This window comes from Vipera berus (assembly GCF_964194415.1).
Source record: "Vipera berus genome assembly, chromosome: 1".
NCBI lineage: Eukaryota > Metazoa > Chordata > Lepidosauria > Squamata > Viperidae > Vipera > Vipera berus.
The window spans coordinates 323,151,188-323,165,128 of record NC_138202.1 but is presented as its reverse complement, the minus strand read 5'-3'; the positions used below and the strand labels follow the sequence as shown (position 1 = coordinate 323,165,128).

Sequence of the window (13,941 nt, the reverse complement as noted above, 5' to 3'; positions counted from 1 at the left end):
TTCCAAAATCTCAGGGGTTGCCACAAAGAAGAGGGAGTCAAGCTATTCTCCAAAGCACCTGAAGGCAGGACAAGAAGCAATGGATGGAAATTAATCAAGGAGAGAAGCAACCTAGAACTAAGGAGAAACTTCCTGACAGTTAGAACAATTAATCGGTGGAACAACCCGCCTCCAGAAGTTGTGAATGCTCCAACACTGGAAGTTTTTAAGAAGAGACTGGACAGTCATTTGTTTGAAATGGTATAGGATTTCCTGCCTGAGCAGGGGGTTGGACTAGAAGACCTCTCAGATCCCTTCCAACTTTATTAGTAGTAGTAGTAGTAATAGTAGTAGTAGTAGTAGCAGTAGTAGAAGTAGTAATAGTAATAATTGTAGCATTAAAGTCTGTTAAGGAAGTTTGTGAAATCCAAACCAATCTCCAATTGTAGGTTATAACAAGTTATCAGAGCTCAGAGAATGTGGGTTTATCCAAACAAGGTCCAAGCAAGCTACCTCACAGGCAAGCAGTGTAAATCTACACCAGAAGCATGGGGTTATTAAGAGGAGGTTGGGTTAATTGAATAAACCACAACTTAGAAACTCTACCATTTTAAAAAAAGGAAGTATTACTGTATATCAGTTTTGTTTGTCTAGATTGTTCCTCAAATGTTTCACCCACTAAAGCTGAATTTTCACTGACAATAACTGGACAGCAAAGTGTAATTAAAATTAACCTTTTGAGTATTTCTGTGACATGTTTTCAGACTTACTCATAAAGAGATATGTTGGTGTATGACCATAATAAAGATTTGATTTGATTACTCAAAATGAGCAGTTTCAGTTGAACAGTTAACATTTCAGCAATTAGATTTCTCCCTGTCAGACTGCACACAGTTGGGGAAGATCACGGAAGCAAGAACCACAGAAACCTCAGTAAAATAGCCGTCGTACTAATCTGTAGGTAAATACAGAGAGTTCTGGAAACTGTAAGAGGAATTTTCTAACCTCATTTATAGTGAGGCCGATCTCTTTGAACGATCTACAAAGTTTCTTCCCAGGATTTCTTGCCATTTAAAAGATAAGTTACCAAATGATTCGTGTTCAATCTCTTAGGGTTTTTTTAAATGAAACTTTAATATTTATTTATCCTCTATCATATTATAAACATATAGTTACTCTATTTTTCAAGCTGATAGTAAAAGAAAAATGGATACAGAAAAGTGAGACACTGGAACAAAGTCAAAAGGTATAATAAAAATCATAATAAGGGAGAACTTTTAATAGTTCATTTTCCCTTTTGTTATCCCTAGCCACTAATCATAATTAAGGATTTATATGTTTCTTGAAATATTGCTTATATTTATATTATTTGTGTTTATTTAAACAGTGTTCTCCAAACTTGGCAACTTTAAGATGTATAGATTTCAACTCTCAGAATTGTCCAGCTAGCATCTTAAATTTGTCATGTTTGAAAAACACATTTAAATAATTTCATCTGCCCACTTAATTTTTTCTTAGAAATTATATTCATCTTCTACCTTTTAATTGTTTATATCCACTCTCCCTTTTATTTAATTTTCAGACTTCTTAGAAATGTTACATATAACCATTTTCATTCTCTGCAGTATCTTTGAATAAGTAGCTGCCACTTTCTTCTCCCGCTAATCTTACATTCTGTTGTTAGTTAGCCAACAGTTCTATAATGGCTAGAGATCACAGCCCCAGAATTCTTTTGGTTTCACAACCTGATAGCTCAGCTTCCCATATACTCTAAATTAAAATATAATTTATTAATTAGTAGCAGAATATAGTTTGTACAGACCCAAAAGGTACCATTTGAGCAGAGAAGAAATGTGACTTGGTCTCCTGATCTTTCAAAGGTTATTATTAGATCATCAGTGGAAGAGATGAAGCCACTTTTTTCAAACCATTTATTTTCACATTGGAAACCATATGTAGAATGGGAATGGGATATCAGATTCCACCAAAAGGCAAAAGTACCCTCAGATTTTAAGGAATTTTAGAAGTTTAGCTTAAGGGTGAGATGATATGATTGCTTCCTAAGGATATCCCATTCCCATTCAACATATGGTTTCCAATGGGAATGTAACTTTCATTAGCACTACTGGAAGATTTCCTGTCAATAAAACAGAATTTTTAACATACAAATACTATTTAACAACATGTATAACTTGGCCTTGAACTGCAAAGCTGGAGGGTAGGGGAGAATCAACCGCCTTAAATGGGAAAATATATAGCAATGAAGTTTTCCATATGTTTCATGGCCTGTGAAAGGGAAACAGATGCTGTGTAGGTCTTTTCCAGCATATCATCAGCATCTCATAGTCAAGTAGAAATGCTGAATTCTTAGAAGCAATTCTCATTATTTTCTTATCAGTCAATAAAAATTTTTGGTGATAGCCATTAGCCTATAATAGATTTCTATCCAACCTGCTTTGTCCAAGCTTTCTTTGACCAGAATCTTTAGGAATTAAGAGAACTGTGAACTAGCAGCAAGCTGAGGATGGAGTTGGTTGCTTCCACATTCAAAGCATTTCAGTGCATAAAATTTATTCTTTCAATAAATAAGAACACGAGATATAGCCTTGCTCTCTGGTTTGCAGAGAAAAAATATTCATTGTCTTTTCAGGTGATATTTTAAAAGTACTGTGGCTTCAATCTTTACTTCCCCACAATCAATAGACCCTGTTCTTTGCTCTTGTTTTCCATGCCCCTAGATTATTTCAATTCCTTTCCAATTTTAATTCTTTTCAATTATTTAATTATTTTTATTATTTCATTTTCATTCTGATTTTTTGCTTTTTTGAAATAAAGATCCCTACCCTGTACATAGTTCACCTGATTAGCATATTATTTCCTGTGACTTGGAAATTATTTTCTATTAATGCAGTTTAAAAGTTCATTAGCCTTTTCTACAATGGCACCAGAATCATGACTCCGGTTCAGCTTGAGATCAATTACAATCTTGAAATCCTTTTCATATGTGTTGTGCCAAGCAGATATGCCCAGTAGCCTCCTCCACCACCGAATGCTAGACCTGTGTTTTGGTTTTTTAATAATGAGCCTACCTAATATTAACTGCTAATATGTCAATATAACTTCTATTTGAAATTTCATGAGGTCTACCACACACAATGTGTATAAAATTGATAGATCCCTCAGCAGATTATTAGGAATTGACAGTGAAGCAGCAACGATATTTCTCAGACCATTATTTTTTAATAGGCTGAGTCTGATTTTGTTCCAATCTGTCATGTTTCTTTTATCTACTTGCTTTACATTATCCATTGATTTCTCCTGGGTTTTCTTGAGCTATTTCTGGCCACAGTTTCTACTACTGAACATAATTCCCCTCTAGACTTATCTATTATATTTTGCAAACCTTATTTAGCATCCCCAGGATTCATTTAGAAAACTTGGAAGAACAATTTGGAACTAAAGAAAGCCTGGAGTGGGGACAGCAGGTAGGGTGGAGAGTTGAGGCTCTTAGAGTTGTAAAATAGATTATTGTTACAGCGCTAGTCTAATTTCCAAGAGGTGGTAGTGTGTTTGGTTGTTATGGAGATATTGTGTTTACTTTGCTGTTATTGTAGAAAGAGCAAGAAACAGAACAGTGTTTATAAATTGGGAAATGGATGCTGGGTGAAGTTCTACAGATGGGAAATGAAGGCAAGCAGCATATTTACTGTTAAGATCCATCTGTTATCTGGGGGCAGTTGTAATTTAATAACTGGAGGAGTTTATACAATGTCAAGCCAATATTTTCCTCCCCTAAAATCCTATCCTAGCATGCAATCTTCCACTCCTTGATCAGATGAATATTTTGCCCACAAATAATATGTAAATTTGTGAATTTTAACAAATATTTAGATTCTTGATTGCCCTCTTTCTCTTGGATTTAAATATGTTTTAATAATCTGATTCATAAACTTTGAAACTTTGAAATATAATTACTGTATAATATAAAGGAAGCAGCAACTGCAAACACTGTAAAAGTGCAGTAACTAATTTTGTAACTTTGGTAGTTTTGCTGTTAAATATACACAGGTCTTAATTCCTAATATCAAAGTAGGCAACCTGTCTTTCTTCTGTCCAAAAGAAGGATATATTAATAATAATTTGGATGGATGACAAGTATATAGAGAATCCTTGAAGCTCACCTCAATTGTCCTCAAATAATTTCTCTTTCATAAATAAATTCTACTGAACATGTACCTAATTAAAAGAAACTGCACCCAAACAAACCTTCAGGAGTTTCTGTGAGAAAACAATGAGGGAAGAATACATTTTACTTTTTTAACCATGACCTTAAGAGAAATGTAAAGATATCAATTGAGATATTCAATTATGGATGCTAAATTGTTGGTAAACACTCATCCACTTTTCTGCAATTAACATAAAATGTTGCCTTAGATTAAAGTTGAACATTGAGCTACCAAGTGCTAGGCTGCATAAACAGAGGGATAGAATCAAGATCAGGTGAAGTGTTGATACCACTTGGTAAGGCCTCACTTGGAAAACTGCATCCAGTTTTGGTCACCACGATGTTGAGACTGTAGAAAGAGTACAGAGAAGAGCAACAAAGATGATTAGGGGACTGGAGGCTAAAACATATAGGGAACGGTTGCTGGAATTGGGTATGTCTAGTTTAATGAAGAGAAGGACAAGGGGTGACATGATAGCAGTGTTCCAGTATCTCATGGGTTGCCACAGAGAAGAGGGAGTCAAGCTATTTTCCAAAGCACCTGAAAGCAGGACAAGAAGCAATGGATGGAAACTAATCAAAGAGAGAATCAACCTAGAATTAAGGAGAAATTTCCTGACAGAACAATTAATTGGTGGAACAACCTTGGTTGAGCAGTGAGCTAATGCCTCCTTAAGTAACACCAGCTGCCTGCAATTAGTGCAAGTTCGCGTCCCACCAGGCTCAAGGTTGACTCAGCCTTCCATCCTTCTGAGGTAGGTAAAATGAGGACCCAGATTGTTGGGGGCAATAAGCTGACTTTGTAAAAATGCCGCTTGGGGGGGGCGAAAGCCCTAATAAGCAGGCATATACATAGAATGAAGGCTATTGCTAAGCACATTGGTTTGTGCTTCTTAGATTGTAAGCCGCCCTGAGTCTTCGGAGAAGGGAGGGATATAAATGGGATTTTAAAAAAAACCTGCCTTCAGAAGTTGTGAGTGCTCTTTAAGAAGAGACTGGACAGCCGTTTCCTGCCTGAGCAGCAGGTTGGAATAGAAGACCTCCAAGGTCCCTTCCAACTTTGATGATGATGATGATGAAGAAGAAGAAGATGGTGATGATGATCTCACCACATCCAGGATCTTGAATCTATCAAGTCTAGCTTTTCTGGCAACAATTTCCCAATATTTCTGACTAAAGTTATCAGCATTACTTAATTTAGTCTGAGGAACTAAATCTTAGAAAGAAGCTTGAAAGGTAAGGGCCTTCAAATACAAATCAAAATATCAAAAACAGTCCTTTGTTTAACAAGAAAAGACAAAATATATTTCAAGCACAGTTCATGCAAAATGTGCCAGGAGTAAAGCTTTATCCAAAAGTTACATTATGACTGTAGCAGAAGATGAGGGATAAGTCATGAATTACCTTTTTAAAGTGGAACACATGACCTAGAAAACAAAACTTAAACAAAACTTGAACAAAATCTGTTCCAACTAGCCAGATTTGTGGAAGCAAAGGTAAATGAAATATTTTAGCATTTATTTTTTATGCTATCTATTATAAATGTTTTTGAGTTGATTGAAGTAGCAGAATCTAAACAGCTTACCAAAGCTAACAATAGTATCAACAAAAACTAATCAATACAAAAAATGCATATAATCAATCATTATAATAACAAGAACAATCAACTGTTCATTTTAGTTGCAATAAAGAATTTTTATTTTATCCCAGAAACTTCAACCGAGTCTGAGTCCAGCAAATAAATTAGAGTCAGGTTTATGGCTGAGACCTTAGTCTACAACTTACCCTAACTGGAGGACAGCACAATAGCAAAACTTGAGTCATTACTGAATCATTGATCTTGCTGACATTTAACTAACACAATTACCCAAAAAATGTGACAGATATAAAACATGTAGACTACTTAAATCCTTACAATTAATTTAAAATAATGATATAACTATCCTTGTAATCTGAACATTTTATATCTTCCAATTTGAGCCTGATTCCTTAGAGGCTGCTTACTTGTCTCCCTTAATTAAACTTCTTGGGTGGGTGGATATTCTGTCATTGATTAAAAAGCACACAAAGAAATGTAAAGTGCAGCTGGAAAATGAATTGGACATATTATTATTCTAGCCTAATTGTAAAGATATATTGGCCATTAAACTATCTCAGCACAAATAGTAATATGACAGTCAATGCGAAATTATTCCAGCCAATTTAAGGAACCAAGCACAGATTGCATTGGAAGGGCTTTATGTTGAGTAACAATGATTGGAGATGCAGCAGAGATGGTGGATATGTTCCAATAGAGTGAAGCATTCCATTTAGATTATATCTATATGGGGAGAGCAGATGATACCACTCTAATGGCAGAAAGTGAAGAAGAACTAAAGAGCCTCTTGTTGCGGGTGAAGAAGGAGAGTGCAAAACTTGGGTTGAAACTTAACATTAAGAAAACCAAGATCATGGCATCTGGCCCTCTCAATTCCTGGCAAATAGATGGGGAAGAAATGGAGGTAGTGACAGATTTTATTTTCCTGGGCTCCAAGATCACTGCAGATGGGGACTGTAGCCAAGAAATTAAAAGACGCTTGCTCCTCGGGAGGAAAGCCATGGCAAATCTAGACAGCACACTAAAAAGCAGAGACATCACCCTGTCAACAAAAGTGCGTATAGTCAAGGCTATGGTCTTCCCAGTTGCAATGTATGGCTGTGAAAGTTGGACCATAAGAAAGGCTGAGCGCCAAAGAATTGAGGCCTTTGAACTATGGTGCTGGAGAAGACTCCTGCGAGTTCCTTGGACTGCAAGGCGATCAAACCGGTCAGTCCTAGAGGAGATCAATCCCGACTGCTCTTTAGAAGGCCAGATCCTGAAGCTAAAACTCAAATACTTTGGCCACCTAATGAGAAGGAAGGACTCACTGGAGAAAAGCCTAATGCTGGGAAAGATCGAGGGCAATAGAAGAAGGGGACGACAGAGAATGAGGTGGCTGGATGGAGTCACTGAAGCAGTAGGCGTGAGCTTAAATGGACTCCAGAAGATGGTGGAGGACAGAAAGGCCTGGAGGAATGTTGTCCATAGGGTCGCGATGGGTCGGACACGACTTCGCAGCTAACAACAACAACATATGGGGAGAAGGGATGGAAAGCAGCAGGAAGCTCTAGGAGGGCAGTTGTGTGTGACTGAAATTTGTCCTGTATCCTCTAAACTAGGCAGTTATCTTAGGTGCAGTAGCCAATGTTAACTGAAGTATAATTCAGTTGCCAATCTGGTTAGGTAAATAGATTCACAGGATGAGGGAGTGCCTTTTTGCCTATAGTAGTGAAAAGTCTTGGATTACTCCTATAGGCAAGTTAACCATTGTAATCTAAAGATTGTGTAGATTTAATAGAGCCACATTAAGCTTCAGTTAGAAGACTTGATTCGAAGACAATTTGAGCAGAATTTTGAATCAGATAGATTTTGCAAATAAATCGAATCATAAATGAAATTGGAAATGTTCAAATTACATCAGTGATTTGTAAAATTAATTCAATTCAATCCAATTCAATACTTAAATCATAGTGTCAGGATTCCAGATCGCATAATTCCTTAGCAAGAGACCTAGCTTGGAGCATTTAAACAACTGTATCATTTCTTAAGAATAAAACAAACATTTTGTTTCATGCTAGATGGTATGAGCTGCTTGGCACTGAGTTAAGTTTATCTTCTTTATCTTTTCCAAAAATATATGAAAAAAAACAAATTAGTTCTGACAGCTTGTTTTCCATAGTAGAGATATTTTCCATAAAGTAGAATTGGGAAAGTCAAAGCAGAAAAGATTTTGCTCTTTCTTATGAAAAGTTTCTATAGTATTACAAACCTGAAAAAGATGCAGCTCACATAAAATTCAATTACTGGACTATTTACTAAGACTATTATATTTGGGTAGCAAAAATAGACACTGAATGACTCTTTGTTGCCATTTAGTTTAGTTTAGTAGCCCAAGTAAAACAGCCCAAATAAATCCAACACTAATCCAGTATTTATGAAAATAGGTATTACCAAATAAATATTTCATAAATATTGCCGTCAGAGGTAGTGGTTGTTTTTAATTTATAAAAAATAGATACTGAAGCACAACCAATTAAGGACATAGCACAACCTTCCCTGACTCTTCATCACAGGATTCTGATTCTCTCTTCCTGTCAGAATCCATTTATATCACATTCATAAATGTATGTTTAAAACATTATCTCCCCCCCCCCCATTGATTCTGCCATCTCTCGAGGAAGGAGGAGCGCATGTGGATTCAGCCTGCCTTAGGTTATTTCAAAGACCAAGGGAACCTTTTGAACTGGGGGGAACAAAAGGGAGAGTTAGAGAAGAAGGCATCTGGCCTATGTCTTCATTTATTCTGTAGAGGAAGAAGGCAATAACCATAAAGATTCAAAGTTCCTTTTTTCCCAGGAAAGGGATGACACGAAGTAAAATGATGGAGGCTGACCAAATGGGGTTGAGGGAAGGGGGGTTGAACCGGGATCCCTTTATAGAGTTTCAATTTGTAAAACAATACTAAGTCCTGTCTTGTATTTCCACAACCAAGCAAGACCTAGTAAAAATTCCTTTTGGACTAGAACTGACTCCAAGAGTTTTTGTTTTCCTAAGACGTGGATTGGGGTGGGTCCTGACACTTCCCTTCTTTCTTAGGCTTCAGTCCTGTTCCTTCATTCTGCTTCCTCTAACTGCCTGGTTGGACATACAACTTTGCTGAGAGAAAACAGAACCAAACTTCGAGCTGAGAAAGAAATTTAGAACTGAGAAATGAGCAGAGTTCCCCAATTATCAATTCACTCGTTTCTCCCCCCAAAAAACTTTTTCTCTATCCAAATGGTTCCAAAATCCTGCAGGTGTGCATTTGAGTCAGTGTTGACTCCTGGTGACTCCCTCGACTAGTCCCTGCAGTTTTCTTGGCCACATTTTTCTAAAGCAGTTTGCCATTGCCTCCTTCTTAAGGCTGAGAAAGGGGGACTGGCCCAAGGTCATCCAACTGGTTTTGTACTTAAAGCAGGACTGGAACTCATAATCTCACAATTTCTCTGCTGATGTCTTAACCACTACATCAAGCTGTCCAAAAGCATGCATGTAAACTATTACTGTGAAGTGAATCCATATAGTAGCCATGGCCATTTTCTAAGTTCCACTGAGCACCCTAATGATCTTTTTCCCCTTGGACCTAAGTGCAACACAAACATACCTGGGCAATGTATTTTTTTTCCTTCTGTGGCCCATTGGCATTATCCAATAAATGATTAAGATAACCTTAAATTATCCTTAGCTGTGCAGATGTTTTTATACCAACATCACCAACAGCCTCTCCACATGTAAATCTGTTGGATTTTATGTCTCATTATCTTGGAGAGAAGTCAAGTGACTGGGAAAGAAACTAACACCAGAAACAGCAAATTTCACACCGGTATAGCTTTCTCTAGATTCAAGGATACAGGGATACTACTTCCACTCCCAAGTAGGGAAAAGCTCTAAACCTCCACATTTTGTTTTGATTTTTGTTTCCTGGTGGCTCTGTAAAGTTAATCTACTGTGCCTTCATTCTAACAACTGGCCCACCAACAGAGGTCTGCTTTCCCATGCTTATAAATTGCTTGTGTTGCCACACAGCATGTTTGCTATTTCTAAAACGAGCCAATGAGTTCTGTCTAATTCTATGGTGGTCAGACTGATTTTCCTTCAGAATCCCCATGGCTAACTTAAAATGCAGAAGATGTTTCTGATCTTACCTTACATTGATGAAGAAAAAAATCCAATTTCATATGATTAAAAAAAGTAAAACTTGCAATAAAATAAAAAATAATAAAGGCTAGTCTTGTTTGAGTGTTTCTGATTGTGAGTTAGCAGTTCCATTTATAAAGAGTTTAATTCACTTTACTTGTTATTAGTTACATGCATTACAAGCTTATTTATTCCACTTCTTGAATATTAACATTTTAATTTGTACTGTTTAATTTGCAATGCAGTGAAGGTTCTAAGAATTTTTTTTTTCCAGCTTGCTACCTGGCTTAGAGAAAGTTGCCTTACATCGAATCAGAAGTTGTAAACTGTTTAATTGGTTTTTCTGATGGTTTTCATTTTAGTTCTTTATTTGTACTATAATTGGGTTTTCTTGTTTTTAATTGTATGAGCATCCAGAGTCATTCTTGTGAGATGAGTGGTTATATAAAATAAATACATAAATATTAGGCAATCTATTTCACTATTTTTCACACAGTGTAACAATGACTCCCCCAGGGCTGTATCCTTATCTTTCTCAATCTTATATACAGGTGGCAGGGATTAAACCCAGCACTTTCTACATGCAAAGCATGTGTTCTCTCACTGAGCCATATAGCTACATAGCAACATTCCCGAATTTCTCTAGGGAAGTGGAGTTCCCAGTCAATCAGCTAAATTCCATGGTTTAACATTGTAGATTCATGGAAGCAAACATAATAAAAGGCATTCGTCCCATATGTTTCCTTTAATGATATACAATATGATGAAAACAGTTATCATAGAATCGGGATTTACAGACATGACTCCCTGCTTGCAGTGAAGTACTGTGTGAACTTAGAGTTTAAAAACCAATAACTACTAAAGGCTTATTATGTGATACCTGTGCTATGACATGCAGGCTTTTGAAATTTCAAATCACACTGTAAACAAGAATATTGTGATCCTTGCACTGTATGGAGGGTAGATGGAATGGTCTTGAAGGACAGGAGGAAGCGTCCAAGGCAGCAGTCAGATAAAAGGGTTTCCTAGTCTGGTCAAACCTGAAGGGAAGACACACCACCAAAAGTGTGAATCTGCAATGATTTGAGATGGAAAAATTGTGCTTGCCTCGCAATATTGTCAGAGACTTACATAATATCATTCCTTCTTCCAGCTGAAGCGGTCAAGCAGCAAATTCTCTGTGGTTTCCTGTTCTTAGAATCCATTCTTGAGTTCATCATGAAATATAAAGCTGCTTTGGAAGACTTGCTCTATGATTTACTGGTGAAAGATTCAAGAACATAATTGACAATGCCCTATATTTTTTAATGTTCTTCAGTTGTTTAGGCCACAGAAAAGAACTTTATTGATGTAGAGTTCAAGCAAGGGTATAATTTTTCTCCCCACAGAGCTCTAAATTTCTACAGCTGTGGACTCCCTGGTAGTGTATTATCATAGCTTTGCTTCTTCAATACAGGGTTAGCGGCACATTTTGATTCATCCACTACCAGTGTATTATTAAAGACTTCCCGTTTCTCCACACAACAGCTACACAAGCACAAAGAACCCCTTGCGTTAAGCATTTGGATTTCACTATTTAAAAAACACAGCAATGTTACCAAACACAAATCTAACTGTAAGAAATGCTGCAGAGTGATGTCTGATGAAATTTTGAAAAAAGGATCATCCTTCACTCTAAATGTTACATCTTAAAATGCAGGTCAAGCAATACCTCTGAGGGATCTAATGGATCAGAGTTATAATTCTGGCTTGTTAAATATTTGGATATCTCAAAAGTGGCACTTTTCACACTTTATTTTAAATCTGGAAAATCCCCAAAGCCTTCCAAATAGTAAAACTTTTCCCAAAAGTTTCTGAATGTGTTAAATCCTTCAACTAATCCCTGTTGACTAATACTTATAATTACAATATACAGCAGAAGCCACTTACGGGGATGTGAATTACATACTCTCAGAATTCCAGATATATTCACTGTCCCCATAAAACTTGCTTCTCTTGACTTAATAAGATTCATGGGCTACTTTAATGAATGTATTCATCCTCTCAAATCAATTGCAATAATTTATGTCACTGAGGGAGGGCCATAGTTGCATGATTACATAGACAGTTTGCCTTAGATGCTATAGTTTTAGAATACCATTAAATAGCAGCAAATCACTTTTCTGTGATTAAAAAAATAAAACAAAATAATGAACTTTTCAGTCTCAATGATCACATTATCTTAGTTCACCTCTGTTTCTTTAGCTTCATTATCCTCTTATTTTTCCAGGTTTTGGGATGTCCACACCAGCAACAGTAGCGGGTAAAGCCTTCCTTATCGTTTATGGTCTCTTTGGGTGTGCTGGAACCATCTTATTCTTCAACCTTTTTCTAGAACGTATTATCTCACTTTTGGCTTTGGTCATGAAGGCTTGCCGTGAGAGACAACTGAGAAGAAGCGGCCTTCTACCTCCTACCTGCCAAAGGGGCTCTGCCATGTCTGATGTGGACAGCCTGATTGGGTGGAAGCCATCAGTCTATCATGTGATGCTAATTTTGGGAATCTTTGCCATTACTCTAGCTTGCTGTGCCTCTGCCATGTACACAGCTGTGGAAGGATGGAATTACATTGACTCCTTGTACTATTGTTTTGTCACCTTCAGCACCATTGGATTTGGTGATCTGGTGAGCAGTCAAAATGCTGTCTACCAAAATCAGGGATTATACAGATTTGGGAATTTCACATTTATATTAATGGGGGTATGCTGCATATATTCTCTTTTTAATGTCATATCAATTGTAATCAAGCAGGTTTTAAACTGGATGCTAAGAAAGTTCCGATGCAGATGTTGCCCAGATTGCAATAAGCCAGCTGCCCGCCTTGGGCGGCGCAATGCCATCACACCCGGATCCCGCTTCCGCCGGCACAATTTCTCTATGGAAACAGATGGACAATATGATAGTGACACAGAAGGGAGAAGGCTTTCAGGTGAGATGATCTCCATGAGGGATCTCACAGCTTCTAACAAAGTCTCCCTGGCACTTCTGCAGAAGCAGTTATCAGAGACGGCAAATGGCTATCCCAGGAATGTCTGCATCAGCACCAGGCAAAATGATTTTTCAGGCGGAGTTGGAGCTTTAGCGATCATGAACAATAGACTGGCAGAGACAAGTGATTCTAGGTAGAAATTTTGAAATTATTTTCTCTAATGTGAAGACTTTTTCTTATTCTTTATTTAATAAAATGATATTTAAAAAAAAATATTAAGTCCATCTCAAGGGCAAATTCCTGGAATGCTTTATGTTTTGCTTGTTTCTAAAAGCTGATTATTTAAGATTTTTAAAGAGGCCTTTTGGGGATGTAGTAGTATTTACTCCTTAAGTTTTTATAATATTTTAACCAGTAACGTCAGGGACACAATCATAATTGGCCAACTTAGCAGGTAACTAGCACATACCACTGATATTGCAGAGCACTCAAGAAGCAAAGAGAAATCCCAACCTCAGTCTTAGCCAGTGGTGCTGAAGGTAGGGGGGGCCTCAAATAACAGCATGCAAGTATGCAGTTTCTAACCCAGCCAGCCTTTCACTCTGAGAGCACAAACTACTGCAGAAAAAGACTAGTCAGACAGCAAGCACTTGAGTGCACAGTGGTAAAGATACAGATGCTCCCTTGCCTATCCTTTGAGGCATTCTCTAACAAAGTCAAGAGGGTATCTGTGAAAGTGCAGTCAGAGCTTCTCCTGTCTTAATGTGAATTAAAACAAGCAGAGATTCAATCACACTGTTGTGGCTGCCATCTTGAGTTTTTGACCATACCCTGCCTACATCACTGCTGCTACTTATAAGAAGGAGGTGGGTTTTCACTTTTATTTCCCACTTCCAGCTAATTACTGCTAGACAAAATATAAAGTTGATAGAATTAAGTGCATTGTTGACTAAGGCAAATGTAGTGTAGTGTTAAGCTAACAAAAAGCGTAACTGTCTTAAAGGATGGAAATGC

The 13,941-nt window shown here is 37.2% G+C and overlaps 1 protein-coding gene across 1 annotated transcript in view; it reads left to right on the top strand.

Moving 5' to 3' along the window:
• Nucleotides 1-13,124, top strand: part of KCNK12 (potassium two pore domain channel subfamily K member 12) — a gene marked incomplete at both ends in the record, with an annotated part of 49,348 nt that extends 36,224 nt beyond the window's left edge. Inside the window, one exon of the mRNA XM_081313965.1 lies at nucleotides 12,229-13,124. Within this exon, the coding sequence (XP_081170091.1) occupies nucleotides 12,229-13,124 (896 nt within the window). The remainder of the gene's footprint in view (nucleotides 1-12,228) is intronic.
• Nucleotides 13,125-13,941: the final 817 nt, after the last annotated feature.